The sequence below is a fragment of the Denticeps clupeoides genome, unplaced genomic scaffold, assembly GCF_900700375.1.
Source record: "Denticeps clupeoides unplaced genomic scaffold, fDenClu1.1, whole genome shotgun sequence".
Lineage (NCBI taxonomy): Eukaryota > Metazoa > Chordata > Actinopteri > Clupeiformes > Denticipitidae > Denticeps > Denticeps clupeoides.
Window position 1 is genome coordinate 25567 of NW_021629859.1, and position 16106 is coordinate 41672.

General features: G+C 47.4%; 1 protein-coding gene and 1 long non-coding RNA gene across 2 annotated transcripts; both read right to left on the minus strand.

Annotated features, from left to right (window-relative positions):
* Nucleotides 1–9380: 9380 nt before the first annotated feature.
* On the minus strand, nucleotides 9381–10775 carry LOC114776082 (motile sperm domain-containing protein 3-like). The gene is made up of 5 exons (XM_028966690.1): nucleotides 10394–10775; nucleotides 10251–10326; nucleotides 9840–10033; nucleotides 9608–9763; nucleotides 9381–9530 (listed from the first exon to the last, which is right to left on the minus strand). The coding sequence occupies exons 1-5, from the start codon at nucleotides 10551–10553 to the stop codon at nucleotides 9502–9504; spliced, it is 615 nt and encodes a 204-aa protein (XP_028822523.1). The 5' UTR covers nucleotides 10554–10775; the 3' UTR covers nucleotides 9381–9501.
* Nucleotides 10776–12982: 2207 nt separating this feature from the next.
* Nucleotides 12983–15226, minus strand: LOC114776081 (uncharacterized). The gene is made up of 4 exons (XR_003745358.1): nucleotides 15095–15226; nucleotides 14900–14976; nucleotides 14550–14647; nucleotides 12983–13848 (listed from the first exon to the last, which is right to left on the minus strand). It is a non-coding gene; the product is annotated as an uncharacterized LOC114776081 (long non-coding RNA).
* Nucleotides 15227–16106: the final 880 nt, after the last annotated feature.

Genomic DNA, 16106 nt, shown 5'->3' on the forward strand with positions numbered 1-16106 from the left:
CAGAGAGAGGTTGAAGATGTTTGCATGCTGGTCTGCACGTTCTCTGAGCATCTTCCAGGGATGTTTCCAGGTCCAGCAGCATCTCTCAAATAAAGCCATGGATGTTATGGCATCTTCTCTCTCTCAAATTGTCGGTATAAGCAAGTTCATGCAACCAGTAGTACAGCAGGTCAATAACAGCGCGCTGTAATTCAACTTACAGGGGTACGGTGGTAGAACCCCAGCAAAAATATCGCTCCAATACTGGTACCAACTTGGTATGGACATTATCGATATTTAAGATCGATCTGCTCATCCCTGGTGAAAAAGTCTCCAGAGAAGTACAGATTCTGGCCATGTTATCGGACCGGAGAGGATGATGGACCACGGCAGTGAGGACGATCTGAGAGCTGCGATGGACGAAGACGGGACATCACTCAGCACTTCCAAAATGTGAAGGATCGTCTTTTCATGGTTTCATGTCTGCCATTTAATTCTGTTATTTCTGCTAACAAACCAAACATCTCCACCGGTCTCTGCAGGACCCACGGTTGTCCCGCATGGGAGACTGAAGATGGACGTGGACCATTTTCCTGTCTCTGTAGGGCCGCGTGCTTCCAGACGTCGCCTGCAGGCGGCGCTGAATTTAATAAAATTTGTCTCTGTTTTATAAAAGAACCACAAAATATAAAGTCACCGTATGGAGACCGTGTCTGTTCCCCGTTCTGAAGGACAAAATACACATTTCAGGTCCGCCTGGTTCATAAGTCACGTTTGAAACGTGCCGTACGGGAAAACCAGGATTTTTTACACCCAGATATTCGCTCGAACTGATAAATGAGGGCCAGCGGGTACAGATCCTACTGCAGCGAGGAGCACGTACGTAGGTATCTCCTCTAATCCAGCACACCTGACTGCAGCCCTGGGCGCCAGGTGAGGGGCGCCAGGTGAGGACCATTTGCTGCTAATTACTGGCCTTTTAAAAGACACTCATGGAGGACAGAAGGTACGTCAGCTTCCTGCTCAAGATGGTGGCTTTAGTCTTTGTGGTCTTGGTGCTGCTTGCAGCTGCTGGTGAGTTTGGATTTTGTGTCCCTGGTTTACTCAGGAATGTTTGTCAGTAAAATTGCCTCCTAAGACAGTTTTCTCCTTCTTTATCTAGGACTTGTTGAGAACAAGCATCTTCATCCAAGCTCTGGGCTAAAAGGCAGCGTTAAAAGGTCCTCTGGTGATGATGATGTGAAGACTGTCTTTGCTGTTCCTGACTCCACCATTGCCTCAGAGGTCCTCAGTGCTCCTGCCCCAGTGACCAGTGGACAGTCTGTTTCTGACGTGGGCTCCTCTGTAGACTTCACTGCTGTGCCGGTGGCCCCTGTGGTATCTACTCCCTCAGAAACCACAGGTGATCTGTTTGCTACTCCAGCAGACGTCCTAGGGTTTCCCCTGGAGAACCTCACTGATGTTCCAGTTGACTCTGTGGTCGCCACTTCCTTAGAAAGCACTGAAATCAAAGAGGACTTCCCCTCTTCCTCGGAGAACACCACTGCCTTGCATGAGGTCTTGACGCTCCTCGACTCTTCCCTGGAGAACACCACTGTGTCGGCGGCTCCTGTGGCGTTTACTCCCTCTGAAGAGGAGAATGCTGAATCCACTCCAGATGATGACCTGCAAGAGGACTTTGTTACCACCCCTTCATCTGAGAAGACCACTGTGCCATATAGTTCCTCAGAAAGCACAAATGATACATGGAATGCCCCAGAAGACGTTCTACAACTTCTCACGACTGTTTTTTCCCTGGAGAACATCACTGTGGCGGTGACTCCCTCAGAAAACTTGACCGAATCATGGATCACTCCGGCCAAAATGCAGGAGGACTTCATGCCCACACCTTCAGAGAACATCACCGTGCTGGTGGTTCCTGTGGCGTTTACTCCTTCTGAAGAGGAGACTGCTGAATCCACTCCAGATGATGACCTGCAAGACGACTTCGTGAGTGCCTCTCCCTCTGAGAATACCACTGTGACCACCCCTTCCCTGGAGAACATCAGTGACATGGCAGTGACTCTTGAATTTACCTTTGTGGGCAACTCTTCATCCTTTCCTTAAACATGGTCAGTCCATGTATGACCTATGTAGCATCAGAGGACTTCAAGGAAGGGAAGGTTGTAGAGAACCTCCTGGATGTACCACTAACTTCCACAGTTAGCCTTGTGGTCTTCAGTCTCCTCCCTTGTGGTAGCTGTAAGGTGTTCAGGTTTGCCTGTCATCTTCAGTGACTGCCAAATTTTGCATCAGAATTCAACTGTTTTAAATATACGGACCAGAATTTGGTTGTTTAATAAAATGGTTCTACTCTGAGATGTGGTATTTTAAATTTGTACCCTTTAGAGCCACATGACTTCCACTGACCTTAAAATAAAGAGCAACTGTAAGGGCTTGAACTTGACCATCTTCCTGAGCATCATGTCAGTACGTCCAACACTGCAGCCAGAATTTCACATGTTTTATGGGTTATATATATATATATATTTTTATTGCATAGTTGTGTTATTACAGACATGCCTGTTGCTACAATTTTGTCATATTTCACTCACAAACACCTTGTGCGGCAAAGAAGATTATTGTGACATTAAAGTTTAAATTTTGAAATAACCAACTTGAAGCTCCCAATCACGAAAATTTGACTTTTTCCAAGTTTCAGATATGTCAGATCGTAGGTAGTAACACAACACAGTCTAGTGCTACGTGGAACATTTAAATAACGTTACAAACCGGGGACACTGTCCACACCAGAGGAATGAAATACGAGTCCAGACGGTGCTAAAAAGTGGTGGATCCATCCATGAAGGTGCAGATATGGGAAGGTAATCGAGATAAATTCTGAAGCTACGAGGCCACTTACTACTACAATCCCACTTCCTACCATCGTGTGCCTGAGCAGGACTCTTAACCCTGAGTGTCTCCAGGGGGGGACTGTCCCAGTAACTAGTGACTGTAAGTCGCTCTGGATAAGGATGTCTGGTAAATGCTGTACATGTAAATGTAGAGTGTGTTGAAGAACACTGGGACGGTAGTGATTAAGACTTCTTCAGCAGGGACATGGTGGTGGTGGTGGCCTTGAGACATGTTGGAACAACGGCGGTGCTCAGAGAGAGGTTGAAGATGTTTGCATGCTGGTCTGCACGTTCTCTGAGCATCTTCCAGGGATGTTTCCAGGTCCAGCAGCATCTCTCAAATAAAGCCATGGATGTTATGGCATCTTCTCTCTCTCAAATTGTCGGTATAAGCAAGTTCATGCAACCAGTAGTACAGCAGGTCAATAACAGCGCGCTGTAATTCAACTTACAGGGGTACGGTGGTAGAACCCCAGCAAAAATATCGCTCCAATACTGGTACCAACTTGGTATGGACATTATCGATATTTAAGATCGATCTGCTCATCCCTGGTGAAAAGTCTCCAGAGAAGTACAGATTCTGGCCATGTTATCGGACCGGAGAGGATGATGGACCACGGCAGCAGGAACTCAGCTCCGCAGCGTGAGGACGATCTGAGAGCTGCGATGGACGAAGACGGGACATCACTCAGCACTTCCAAAATGTGAAGGATCGTCTTTTCATGGTTTCATGTCTGCCATTTAATTCTGTTATTTCTGCTAACAAACCAAACATCTCCACCGGTCTCTGCAGGACCCACGGTTGTCCCGCATGGGAGACTGAAGACGGACGTGGACCATTTTCCTGTCTCTGTAGGGCCGCGTGCTTCCAGACGTCGCCTGCAGGCGGCGCTGAATTTAATAAAATTTGTCTCTGTTTGATAAAAGAACCACAAAATATAAAGTCAATATGGAGACCGTGTCTGTTCCCCGTTCTGAAGGACAAAATGAAGGACAGTGTGGGGGGTGTCAACTGTAGGGCCTGTCAAAGCCCATTGAGACATACTGTATGTGATTTTGGGCTATAAAAAAATAAATAAAAAATATATATATATACATTTCAGGTCCGCCTGGTTCATAAGTCACGTTTGAAACGTGCCGTACGGGAAAACCAGGATTTTTACACCCAGATATTCGCTCGAACTGATAAATGAGGGCCAGCGGGTACAGATCCTACTGCAGCGAGGAGCACGTACGTAGGTATCTCCTCTAATCCAGCACACCTGACTGCAGCCCTGGGCGCCAGGTGAGGGGCGCCAGGTGAGGACCATTTGCTGCTAATTACTGGCCTTTTAAAAGACACTCATGGAGGACAGAAGGTACGTCAGCTTCCTGCTCAAGATGGTGGCTTTAGTCTTTGTGGTCTTGGTGCTGCTTGCAGCTGCTGGTGAGTTTGGATTTTGTGTCCCTGGTTTACTCAGGAATGTTTGTCAGTAAAAAGCCAGTTTTCTCCTTTATCTAGACCCTGTTGAGAACAAGCATCTTCATCCAGTCTCTGGGCTAAAGGGCAGCGTTAAAAGGTCCTCTGGTGATGCCGTGAAGACTGTCTTTGCTGTTCCTGACTCCACCATTGCCTCAGAGGTCCTCAGTGCTCCTGCCCCAGTGACCAGTGGACAGTCTGTTTCTGACGTGGGCTCCTCTGTAGACTTCACTGCTGTGCCGGTGGTATCTACTCCCTCAGAAACCACAGGTGATCTGTTTGTTACTCCAGCAGACTTCCTAGGGTTTCCCCTGGAGAACCTCACTGATGTTCCGGTGGTATCTACTCCCTCAGAAGCCACAGGTGATCTGTTTGCTACTCCAGCAGACGTCCTAGGGTTTCCCCTGGAGAACCTCACTGCTGTGCCAGTTGACTCTGTGGTCGCCACTCCCTCAGAAAGCACTGAAGCATGGATCGCTCCATCTGACATCAAAGAGGACTTCCCCTCTTCCCTGGAGAACACCACTGTGTCGGTGGCGTTTACTCCTTCTGAAGAGGAGACTACTGAATCCACTCCAGATGATGACCTGGTCTCCACATCTCCTCCCTCCTTGTAGAAGCCAGTGATCTTCACAGGGACATTATTTCTCTGTTATCTGGCATGCTGCTGTTTGATGGTACAGATCCAGAATTTGTGTAGAACCTGCAGTTTTATTAAACTTCTACTCTGAGCTGCTTCTCCATTGTCGTCTGTATCTGGGTGACTGGACAGAAATTGATTTTCTTCTACATGATGACTGGAGATCAGGCGTCTCCTTCCTCAGGTGTTGAGAACGTTGTTGACCTATAAAAGCCATGTTGTGTAGGTACCAGCTCTCCAGGAGCTACTCGGTATGGTCAGCAGCTCCTGGTCTTTGCCAGGTCAGGAAGTGACCTCTACTGTCGGTGTGGACTGTTTGCAGGTGTCCGTTACCGCAGCCTGGGCTGAAGATCGTGTCGTGAAGATTCCGCCGTCACTGTTTCATGCTCAGTCACCACAACGCGGCCGCGCCCTGTTTCAACATCTGGAAAAGTCCAGAGTCAAATTTACACCGCAGAGCGTTTCCATGAAAAGAATTACGGTGGACAGACGTCCGGTCAGGTCTTACCAACCAAACCAATTTCCAAAAAGTCCAAAAGATCTGAGAAGCAAGAAACTAGCTGGTAGCGGCCTAGTGGGTTTTAACTCGTCTCTGAACCAGAAGAGCACAAAGACCCAGGTTCAAACCCCACTTCCTACCATCGTGTCCCTGAGCAGGACACTTAACCCTGGGTGTCTCCAGGGGGGACTGTCCCTGTAGCTCTGGATAAGGACGTCTGGTAAATGCTGACAGGTTAAGGAGGACTTAGTTCATGTAGATTTGAACACAGTTATAACCATAAATTAAACTGGTCTGTACACAAATTTCTAGACGCTGGTGGACGTCAACGTGAACCCGTCACAACTTGAACACCAGTGAGGAGCTTCTTCTGGTCTCTTTTCCACCAACAAGCTCTGGATGGAAGATGCTGGTCAGGAGGCTGCAGGTCTTCCACTGGCAACGATCTCACGATACGTATCACCGACACGATTATATGGCGATTTATTGTGATAACGTGTGTATTGATATTTTTATTGCTGGGTCAGTGGTGGCCTACTGGTTAAGGAAGTGGCCCGGTAATCGGCCAAGGTGCCACTGAGGTCCCCTTGAAGAAGGTCCCGTCTCCACACACTGCTGTCATGGTGCCCACTGCTCACTCAGGGGTGATGGTTAAATGCAGAGGACAAATGTCACTGTGTGCTGTGCTGCTGTGTATCACAAGTGACAATCACGTCACTTTATCACTCATCACTTCACATTAATAATTCAGCAAAAGCAGCACGACTCACAACTGAATTTGATCTTTTTTTGTCTTTGCGTTTTAACTCTGAACATTAAAATAAAATGCAAGATATTTCTGTGCCCAGTCAGTAATCTGAGGCTGGTGTGGTGCTTGTAGAGGACCGAGCAGCGCCACCTGCTGGACATCTCTAGCGCTCCTGCAGATACAGATCTTCTACACAGAAAGTGTCAGTAATGACATGTCTGTCATGAAGAATCACCAGTTTCTTTCCCAGTAACTCCATTTCCAGAAGAGGACAACTGGAGATAAATCCGTGAAAGTTGAATGTTAACGAGGGAGATCAGGTTCCTGGAATAATGGGATTTACCTGCAGGATCTCGGGAAACATCGTAAAGGTCCTGCAGCCCGGGACCTTCTTGTTGTGGCCGCTTCTTCACCATCACATTTTTACCGGCTGATGGGATTATTTGAAATACGGGTTTTGATTACAAATATTCCCCAGATCCAAGTTACCGGATCTAAAAGGGACATCCGAGTCCAGCGTCCTTTCCTAGATGTTCTGGTTTATAGTTGAGGAAAGTTGCAGAATATCCAGACCGTCTCCGACTTTTAGAATAAATCTGAGAATAAACTTTGCTCTGAATTTTTTTTTTATTGAAGAATTGAACCTCCTTCTTCCAACATTAATCTTCCAACCTACTAGATGTTTTATCAGCTTACTTCCCCCCATTCCTGTTCAATAGACTTCTGCAGGCTCAAACATCCTCCACTGCAACCACTGGACATCCAGGGTATGGCCATTGAGGCAGTGGAGAGCTACAGGTACCTTGGTGTTCACCTGAACAATAAACTGGACTGGACTCATAACACGAATGCACTTTATAAAAAAGGGCAGAGCAGGCTGTACCTGCTGCGGAGACTCAGGTCTTTTGGAGTACAGGGGCCGCTCCTAAAGACTTTTTATGACTCTGTAGTGGCATCAGCCATCTTTCACTGTGTGGTCTGCTGGGGTAGCAGCATCTCCGCTGGGGACAGGAAGAGGCTGAACAGGCTGATCCGGAGGGCCAGCACTGTTCTAGGATGCCCTCTGGACCCAGTGGAGGTGGTGAGTGACAGGAGAATGGTGGACAACATCTCCCACCCCATGCAGGAGACCCTGACAGCACTGAGCAGCTCCTTCAGTGGCAGGCTACTGCACCCACGATGTGGGAAGGAGAGGTTCAGAAGGTCTTTTCTTCCAACCGCTGTCAGACTCTATAACAAAGACCTCACAGCTGACCACACACACACAGACTTGGGCACATTCTGTTAAATTGTTAACTGTTTAAATTATAAATTTGTACATATATACAGATACACTTTCTGCTTCTGTCCACTTTCTGCCGTGACAAGTGCTATTTCCCACTTGTAGGACTAATAAAGGTTTATCTTATCTTATCTTATCATTTCTTATCTTATCTTATCTTAATATAAACTGTTGATTCTGTTTCCTCCTCATAAACCCCTCAGATAATTTATCAAATTAATTAACTGTCATATCGTGAATAACAGGAGGACGTTGGATATTCTCAGTGAAGAAAGCCTGAGCCTCATAATGCAGCAGTAGGTCCTCCAGGAGCAGGATGGAGAAACGCTGATCAGTAGGTATCTCCTCTAATCCAGCACACCTGACTGCAGCCCTGGGCGCCAGGTGAGGGGCGCCAGGTGAGGACCATTTGCTGCTAATTACTGGCCTTTTAAAAGACACTCATGGAGGACAGAAGGTACGTCAGCTTCCTGCTCAAGATGGTGGCTTTAGTCTTTGTGGTCTTGGTGCTGCTTGCAGCTGCTGGTGAGTTTGGATTTTGTGTCCCTGGTTTACTCAGGAATGTTTGTCAGTAAAATGGCCTCCTAAGACAGTTTTCTCCTTCTTTATCTAGAACCTGTTGAGAACAAGCATCTTCATCCAAGCTCTGGGCTAAAGGGCAGCGTTAAAAGGTCCTCTGGTGATGACGTGAAGACTGTCTTTGTTCCTGACTCCACCATTGGCCCAGAGGTCCTCAGTGCTCCTGCCCCAGTGACCAGTGGACAGTCTGTTTCTGACGTGGGCTCCTCTGTAGACTTCACTGCTGTGCCTGTGGTATCTACTCCCTCAGAAGCCACAGGTGATCTGTTTGCTACTCCAGCAGATGTCCTAGGGTTTCCCCTGGAGAACCTCACTGATGTTCCAGTTGACTCTGTGGTCGCCACTTCCTTAGAAAGCACTGAAATCAAAGAGGACTTCCCCTCTTCCTCGGAGAACACCACTGCCTTGCATGAGGTCTTGACGCTCCTCGACTCTTCCCTGGAGAACACCACTGTGTCAGCGGCTCCTGTGGCGTTTACTCCCTCTGAAGAGGAGACTGCTGAATCCACTCCAGATGATGACCTGCAAGAGGACTTTGTTACCACCCCTTCATCTGAGAAGACCACTGTGCCATATAGTTCCTCAGAAAGCACAAATGATACATGGAATGCCCCAGAAGACGTTCTACAACTTCTCACGGCTGTTTTTTCCCTGGAGAACATCACTGTGGCGGTGACTCCCTCAGAAAACTTGACCGAATCATGGATCACTCCGGCCAAAATGCAGGAGGACTTCATGCCCACACCTTCAGAGAACATCACCGTGCTGGTGGTTCCTGTGGCGTTTACTCCTTCTGAAGAGGAGACTGCTGAATCCACTCCAGATGATGACCTGCAGGAGGGCTTTGCTGCCACCCCTTCATCTGATCACACTAATGTGAACTCCCCATGATCTATTCCAACTTTCTCTGGAAAGGTAACTGCTGCATAATTTGTTTCTTTTCAGTGGGTTTTAAGATTCCCTGAATTGCATTTTAATTTTCTTCTCTCTTGGTTCTTAAGTGGTGCAGTTGTCCAGTGTCCTTCCATGGTGGTTGAAGTGGACTTCTAGCCAGAAGTCTGTCTGGTCACTTTAAACCAATAAACGTGTTTTCTGTTAACAAATCAGCTGCTGCGTTTTGGATTTTAATTCCCAACCGGTTTACTTCCATGATGTGTGAACACCTTCTGATGCTGAAAGATCTGCTTTCCGGTTTCCCTGAAGACTGGAGTCATGCGTAACATTTTAATTATGACATCATTTTATTAGCATATATACCAGCTTGAGGGTGAAGTAACATACTTTTTTTTTTTTTTTTTTTTTTTAAATAAATAGAAACCTCTTGGTAATACTATATAAACATCTCAATTCCCTCTTCACCAGCCACATAGTACAGAAATACAGAGCGTTCCAGATTGTCCAGGTCCACCTGTGTCCTGGCATCACCGCAGAAACACCATGGTGAGCAACCCTGGCAACACAGAAAACGCGGTCAGCTACTTGACCACCCTCCGTAACCAACGCGGACCGTCCACGCCTTCTGCTCACCCAGCACGTACGCACACGCCAGCTTCTGGCTGGCCGTGACGTGGACATGAGACGGGACCACGGGACTGGGCTCGTCCTCCAGGGGGAGCATCAAGACCGCAACACACACCAGGCCGGCCACGGCGTACACCAGGAACTGGAGCAGGTTCCCGCTGCCTGGACAATGAAATCATAAAATGTAAAAAAGCTGCGGCGCGAGGGGTTCAGCTGGAACGTGGGCGGGGCCTCTCACCTCCTGGTGGACGGTGGTGGGTGGGCGCCGCGACGCTCGGCGGGCGCCCTCCGGCCTCTCCGGGGGTCTGATGCTGCCTCTTCAGTTCAGCCCACACCAGCCGGCTGCCGGTCCTCCCCCCTCCCCAGACGTCCAGCCTGAAGCGGTCCTTCCTGCCCCAGTTGCGGGCGCTCACGTCCTGGTGTCTCACCACTCTGCAGGAGAACGGAAGTGGGGTAGAACCTGGCAACGCGGCGCTGACCTTTACATGGACGGCCGACCAACAACGAGAGAACCCTGTACTGATATTGTCAAGTCAACCCCACAGCCAATGGGAGCGGGAAATAGATGCCGCTCCCGTTACCGTGCGGGACGTGGGACAAGACTGTGAGGTAGGACGTTGGATTCCAGAGGAGCGTAGGAGCCACTCACATGTCCACGCAGGAGCGGGCCCTCACACGGCCCTCGGCCTCCAGGACTGTGTAGAGCGAGGGGGCGGTGCACAGCACTGCGGGGGGAGGAGAAGCACAGCGTCACTCTGGGCCACGCCCACCAGCCCCGCCCTCAACACTCACTCTTGAAGCCCATGGGGAAGGAGTAGGGGTTGTAGAGGGTCAGCACCCTCCTGCACTGTCCGGAGTAGAAGAGCAGGTCCGCGGGGAAGACGAAGACCGGCAGGCTGGGACCACGAGGGGACAGCGGGGACCCCTCGCCGCCCCTCACTGGCCGCCGCATGCTCTCCAGACGCGGGCCATGCCGACCTCCGGCGACCGGACCGGGAACTGCTGCCACCTGGCGGCGGACAAAACGCACCTTTAAGTCTTCATGTCGGCGTAAGAGGCGAGGTTGACATGTCCTGTCGCCAGTGACACTAGTTCACCGCAATTGCGCGATATTTAGACGCGACAGGAGCCGCGGGTCAGACGTTCACTTCCACTTTACTTCCGACTGGCGTCTTAGCCCCGCCCCCACGGCGTTCGACCAATTACGAGGGACGGTTCTGTCCAATCCGCAATCCTATTGGTTCTCTGTAGCTGTCGATCATGCACCTTCCCCGTCGCCGTGTTGACGTCTGTGCGCCCGGAATCCCCCCTGTGTGCGGAACAGAGTGAAAACTAATCTGACAACAAAATGGTCTTTAATTGTTCATAAAGACCTTTAGTTCTTTTTTAATTCTTCAACTACTTATTTTACATATGAAAAGTTATAAAAGGTTTAGCAATAAAAATAACCCTACAATTATTTAGAAAAGAAATGAGCACGTTTTAAAATCAAATTAGAATGCACCAAATTAAAATCTTTAGTGGCCTCTGTAATCCAGATTTGGCCAAGAAGATTGCAAAACACTTTGGAGAGGAATTGGGGAATATTCAGATAAACCGCTTCCTCAGCCAAGAACTCCACGTGAAGGTGGCAGAAGATATTTGCGGGAAAGACGTGTACGTGATCCAGAGCTGCTGCAGTTCAGATGACCTGCTGGAGCTGCTGATCATGATTGATACGTGTAGGAACGCCTTGGCCTGGCGGGTCACCGCCGTCATCCCTTACCTCACGTACATGCGCCAACACACTCAGTTCCAGTACGGTGACCCCCTCACTGCCAAGATGCTTCCACGGTTGCTGAAGGCGGCTGGAGCAGACCATGTGATGACCATGGACCTCAACTGCTCGTCTGTGGTGGACCAGACTCACATTTCAATGGAAAACATCTCAGCAGAACCTGCTATGGTCCAGTGGATTAAGCAGAATATTCTGGAATGGAAGGACAAAGGCATCATCTTGTCTACGGATGACGTAGGGGGTGAGAGGGGCATGTCCATTGCCTGCTAGCTAGGAGTGGACCATGACATCATATTCCTATTAAAAAAGAACTGCAACGAGACGGACAGCATGAAGCTAGATGTGTCCAGAGTCATAGATTAGGAGACCATACTGGTCAATGACATGGCAGACACCTGCATGACCCTCCATGTGGCCAACGAGCTACTGTCACAACAGGCCACCAAGAGCTATGCCCTTGTGACCCATGGTATCTTCTCACACTTCAGCGTAACACTCCTTAATAGAACAAACTTTTTGAGGGTTGTGGTCACCAACACCCTCCCGCAGTTTTAGAACACGCAGCTGTGCCCCAAATTAGTGGTGCTGGACGTCGCTCCAATCCTGGCCGAGGCCATCTTCCGGCGCAGGTCCGAGCACTTACCCATCATGAAGAGCCTGAGTCCCTCACAGGGCACCAGGTTCCCTTGGATGTTCTCTCTGGTGTCCAGCATGATGCTCTTCTTATAAACCCCAGCAGCGAAGAAGACCAAGTTCTCATCAATTGTTTGAAAGCGATTGTCATTGTGAAACCTCTGATTATGCGGCCGGTTCCTTAACCTACCACTGCCACCATGCTGAAGATTTTTTTTTACGAAGAAGCAGAACGTTTTAACTGGAAAGGTCGGATCCAGCCTTCTTCATTGGGATTGGTAAAACCACGGATGACCTTTGACCTACAAGAACAGCACAAGAACTCATAATAAAGGTTCTAAAAAGCAAGTTTATTTCTGACAAGGCAAAAAAAAGACTGTTGTGAGCAGCGGTTAAAAACAGGAAGATTTTACATTTAATGTACTGGTGTTGGCCATTGTGGTCAATTTGGTTTCATTTGTAAGATCTGGACCAAGAATGGGTTCCTATTTGTTGTAGAAAGCCCCATTTCAAGACATGTCAGGTATCACTAGTTCATATAAACGATTACATTTACATTTAAGGCATTAGACGCCCTGATCCAGAGCGACTTTCAACGTGCTTCCATGTCACCATGGATGAAGATTGTATGAATACAATCTTTCATTCACTCTGTTCTAGTTTCTATACAGAAGAAGGTTACAAGTTCATCTAAATCTTCTCTAAAGAGGAAGGTCTTGAGCTGCCGTGTGAAGGTGCTCAGTGACTGAGCTGGAAGTTCATTCCACCACCGAGGGGCCAAGACGGAGAAGAGTCTAGATGAGCGTCTTCCTTTTACCTTCAGAGATGGAGGGACCAGGCGAGCAGTACTGGAGGCTCGGAGTATACCAGGTGCAGTGTGAGGTGTAATAAGGGCTGTGAGGTAGGATGGTGCTACTCCATGTTTGGCTTTGTAGGCCAGCATCAGTATTTTGAACCTGATGTGTGCAGCTACTGGGTATCAGTGGAGGGAACGTAGCAGAGGGGCGGTGTGGAGAACTTGGGAAGGTTGAAGATCAGTCGTGCTGCTGCATTTTGTATGAGTTGTAGAGGTGGGATGGTACATAGAGGTATGATCAGATTCTGGTGGACAACCGATGGCACGTCTGGGTTTATGAGCAATATGAGGACATTTCGGCACCAGTTCACAGTTCAATGTATAATCCTAACAAAGCATAACATATTTAAATATGTGTAAAGTCACCGAGAACGCAAAGCCAGTAACAACCGAGTAAAATTGTATTCTGACAAATACATACATGCATGTTAAAACCGGGGAAATGGGTTGGGAACCACCGGTCGAGTGGCTTTTTATATGGGGTTCTGGATATTGGGTCTTATCCAGAGCGACTTACAGTCAGTAGTTACAGGGACAGTCCCCCCCTGGGTGTCCTGCTCAGGGACACGATGGTAGTAAGTGGGGTTTGAACCTGGATGTGTTACCCGCTAGGTCACTACACCCAAATTTCACTGTTTAAGTAACGCCTCCCACACTGAACACCACGGAGCACTTTCTATCCGGCTTGTGAAAATGTCATCCCGCACTGCTCACAGTGGTAGGGCTTCTCTCCGGTGTGCGTCCTCTTGTGGCTTTTGAGATATCCCGAACGTGAAACTTGAGGGGTTTCTCTCCACTGCGTATCCGCTGGTGGTGTCGATTAAGATGTGAAACGTGCGGGAAGAGGCGGGGCTTCTCCACCGGACGCGCTCTCTTCTGCATCTTCAGCTTGTGAACTTGTCTATGGCCTTTGCCACATTTCTGACAACTGTACAGAAGTTTTCATTCCACGTCTTCCATGATTGAAGTTGTTTCCATCATCTGCAATGATAAATACTTCACATTATTATTGGCCAATAATCGTACAGCATGTAAGCAATACAGCACTAACACTATGCTATGCTGTAGGTGTTGAACATGCTCCATGGATTCATGTGAATCGTCCTGTAAGTCAAGCTGTATTGCGATACAATTTTGTATTGACTTTGATACCAATTAGATCCAGTTTAAAATCCAGTTTAGCATCTTGCCGGTTCACAGAATTTTCCGGCAGACTTGAGAAATTTTCATCGGGCATTGCAGCGGGCAGCCCCTCCCCCAGCTACCTGGAGGACCCAATGTTTACATCGGTAAGTTTGAAATTTCCGCATCGTGACAAGACCGCAAACATCTTGATGTGATGCAGTGATTTACATTCCCTGTAAATCACTGAATAGAATAGAAGGCCTGAAGAGCGCCCAGCCACGCCGCGCTCCATTAGCCTCACCGGATGCCACGGACAATTGAACCGCGAGGAGAGTTTTCTGGATGGTTTTGACAGGGCAGAGTACGTTCGGATTCATTTATTCAACACAGTCGTCCCACGGACTGGAATCCACCTATTAAAACATTCTGCAGCCATGACAACAGAAGACTCTGGAAAAAGCAAATAATATAATATAAAAAGTAAAGATAACTTGATTCATAATGTGATTTATTTGCTGTGGCACATTGTTGTTCCTGTTGTTTCCACCACCACTCACCAAAGGAGCATCGCACCATCCACGTGGTTCTTCTCCTCACCTCCTGTTGGGTCCAGGGCTGTACTGATAATGAGTAGAGAACCGAGACAGGCGGGGACCTGCGAGGGGACCGGCGTACAGCCAGGTTTAAAAGCGTGGCCTTGTCCCTCACCAGGACGACTTGGGGAACACTGACATTACTAAAACATCATATAGGACATTGTACTTCCAAATGAAGCATCTGTGAATATAGGGGAGTTGAAAATGTAGATTTATGTCAACCATGCTGAATAACCTACACATTAGTGCTGGTGGAATAATTGTAAATCACGAGACTGTAAGTACATTTAACGATTAAGTGACGAACTCACCTTCATATCAACTCGTGCCTGTCCACCGTGGCCCAGTTTACACATTTACACGTCACCACCATCAAGCGACGCCGCGTCTACCGTGACCCGGAAATGACGTCAGAACCCACGCATCACATTCCGCCACGGACCGATACCCGAAAATTGAAACTGCGCTTTATATACATAAAAATGCAACGCAAACTCGCTTCTCACCTTTCCCGCTAGGCCAGGACGGTCACACATCAAGAAAAAACAAGAACAATTCTACGCGTATTCGATGATGATTATTGTTACTAGCAGTTGGACTCTTCTAACACATTCCACAGTCTGCTGATGCACTCTGAACGTTCCATTAGGAAGCAGAAATAAAAAAGACGAGCAGGGAAAGTAGCGCCATCTGGTGGACAGATACGTGACGGGTCACGGCTGAAATTCGCACGTAAAAACGGGAGGATGGTCAAATAAAGAACATTTATTAAGATCTGAGGTAAAGAAATGATCGTGTATAGTATAGCCACAATCTGAGTTGGGAAGTTACATCTGTTCAAACCTGAGGTGAATAATATCTGTTAAGTCGATGGTAATTTACATCTGTTCAAATCTGAGGTAAATTATATCTGTTCAAATCTGAGGTAAATTATATCTGTTAAGTCGATGGTAAGTTATATCTGTTCAAATCTGAGGTGAATAATATCTGTTAAGTCGATGGTAATTTACATCTGTTCAAATCTGAGGTAAATTATATCTGTTCAAATCTGAGGTAAATTATATCTGTTAAGTCGATGGTAATTTACATCTGTTCAAATCTGAGGTAAATTATATCTGTTCAAACCTGAGGTGAATAATATCTGTTAAGTCGATGGTAATTTACATCTGTTAAAATCTGAGGTAAATTATATCTGTTCAAACCTGAGGTGAATAATATCTGTTAAATCGATGGTAATTTACATCTGTTCAAATCTGAGGTAAATTATATCTGGTCAAACCTGAGGTGAATAATATCTGTTAAGTCGATGGTAATTTACATCTGTTCAAATCTGAGGTAAATTATATCTGTTCAAATCTATTCACATTGAAATTTGCACTATAGGCCCAACATACAGAGTGAACTGTAATAGACATGCAGTATAAGAACATCCTCAGCGAAGAAGTTATGATCTTCTGTCAAAATCTCGAGTTATGTTTTGATTAAATACTAATTAATTTGGTATCTGATATATATTCT

Bases quoted from the DNA above. Each gene is read 5' to 3' on its own strand.
- LOC114776082 (XM_028966690.1), bottom strand. From the start codon at position 10,553: ATGCGGCGGCCAGTGAGGGGCGGCGAGGGGTCCCCGCTGTCCCCTCGT. The intron at 10,034-10,250 runs GTGAGTGGCTCC...GTTCTCCTGCAG, and splicing joins GCCCGCTCCTGCGTGGACAT to AGTGGTGAGACACCAGGACG. The intron at 9,531-9,607 runs GTGAGCAGAAGG...CTGTGTTGCCAG, and splicing joins GGCGTGTGCGTACGTGCTGG to GGTTGCTCACCATGGTGTTT.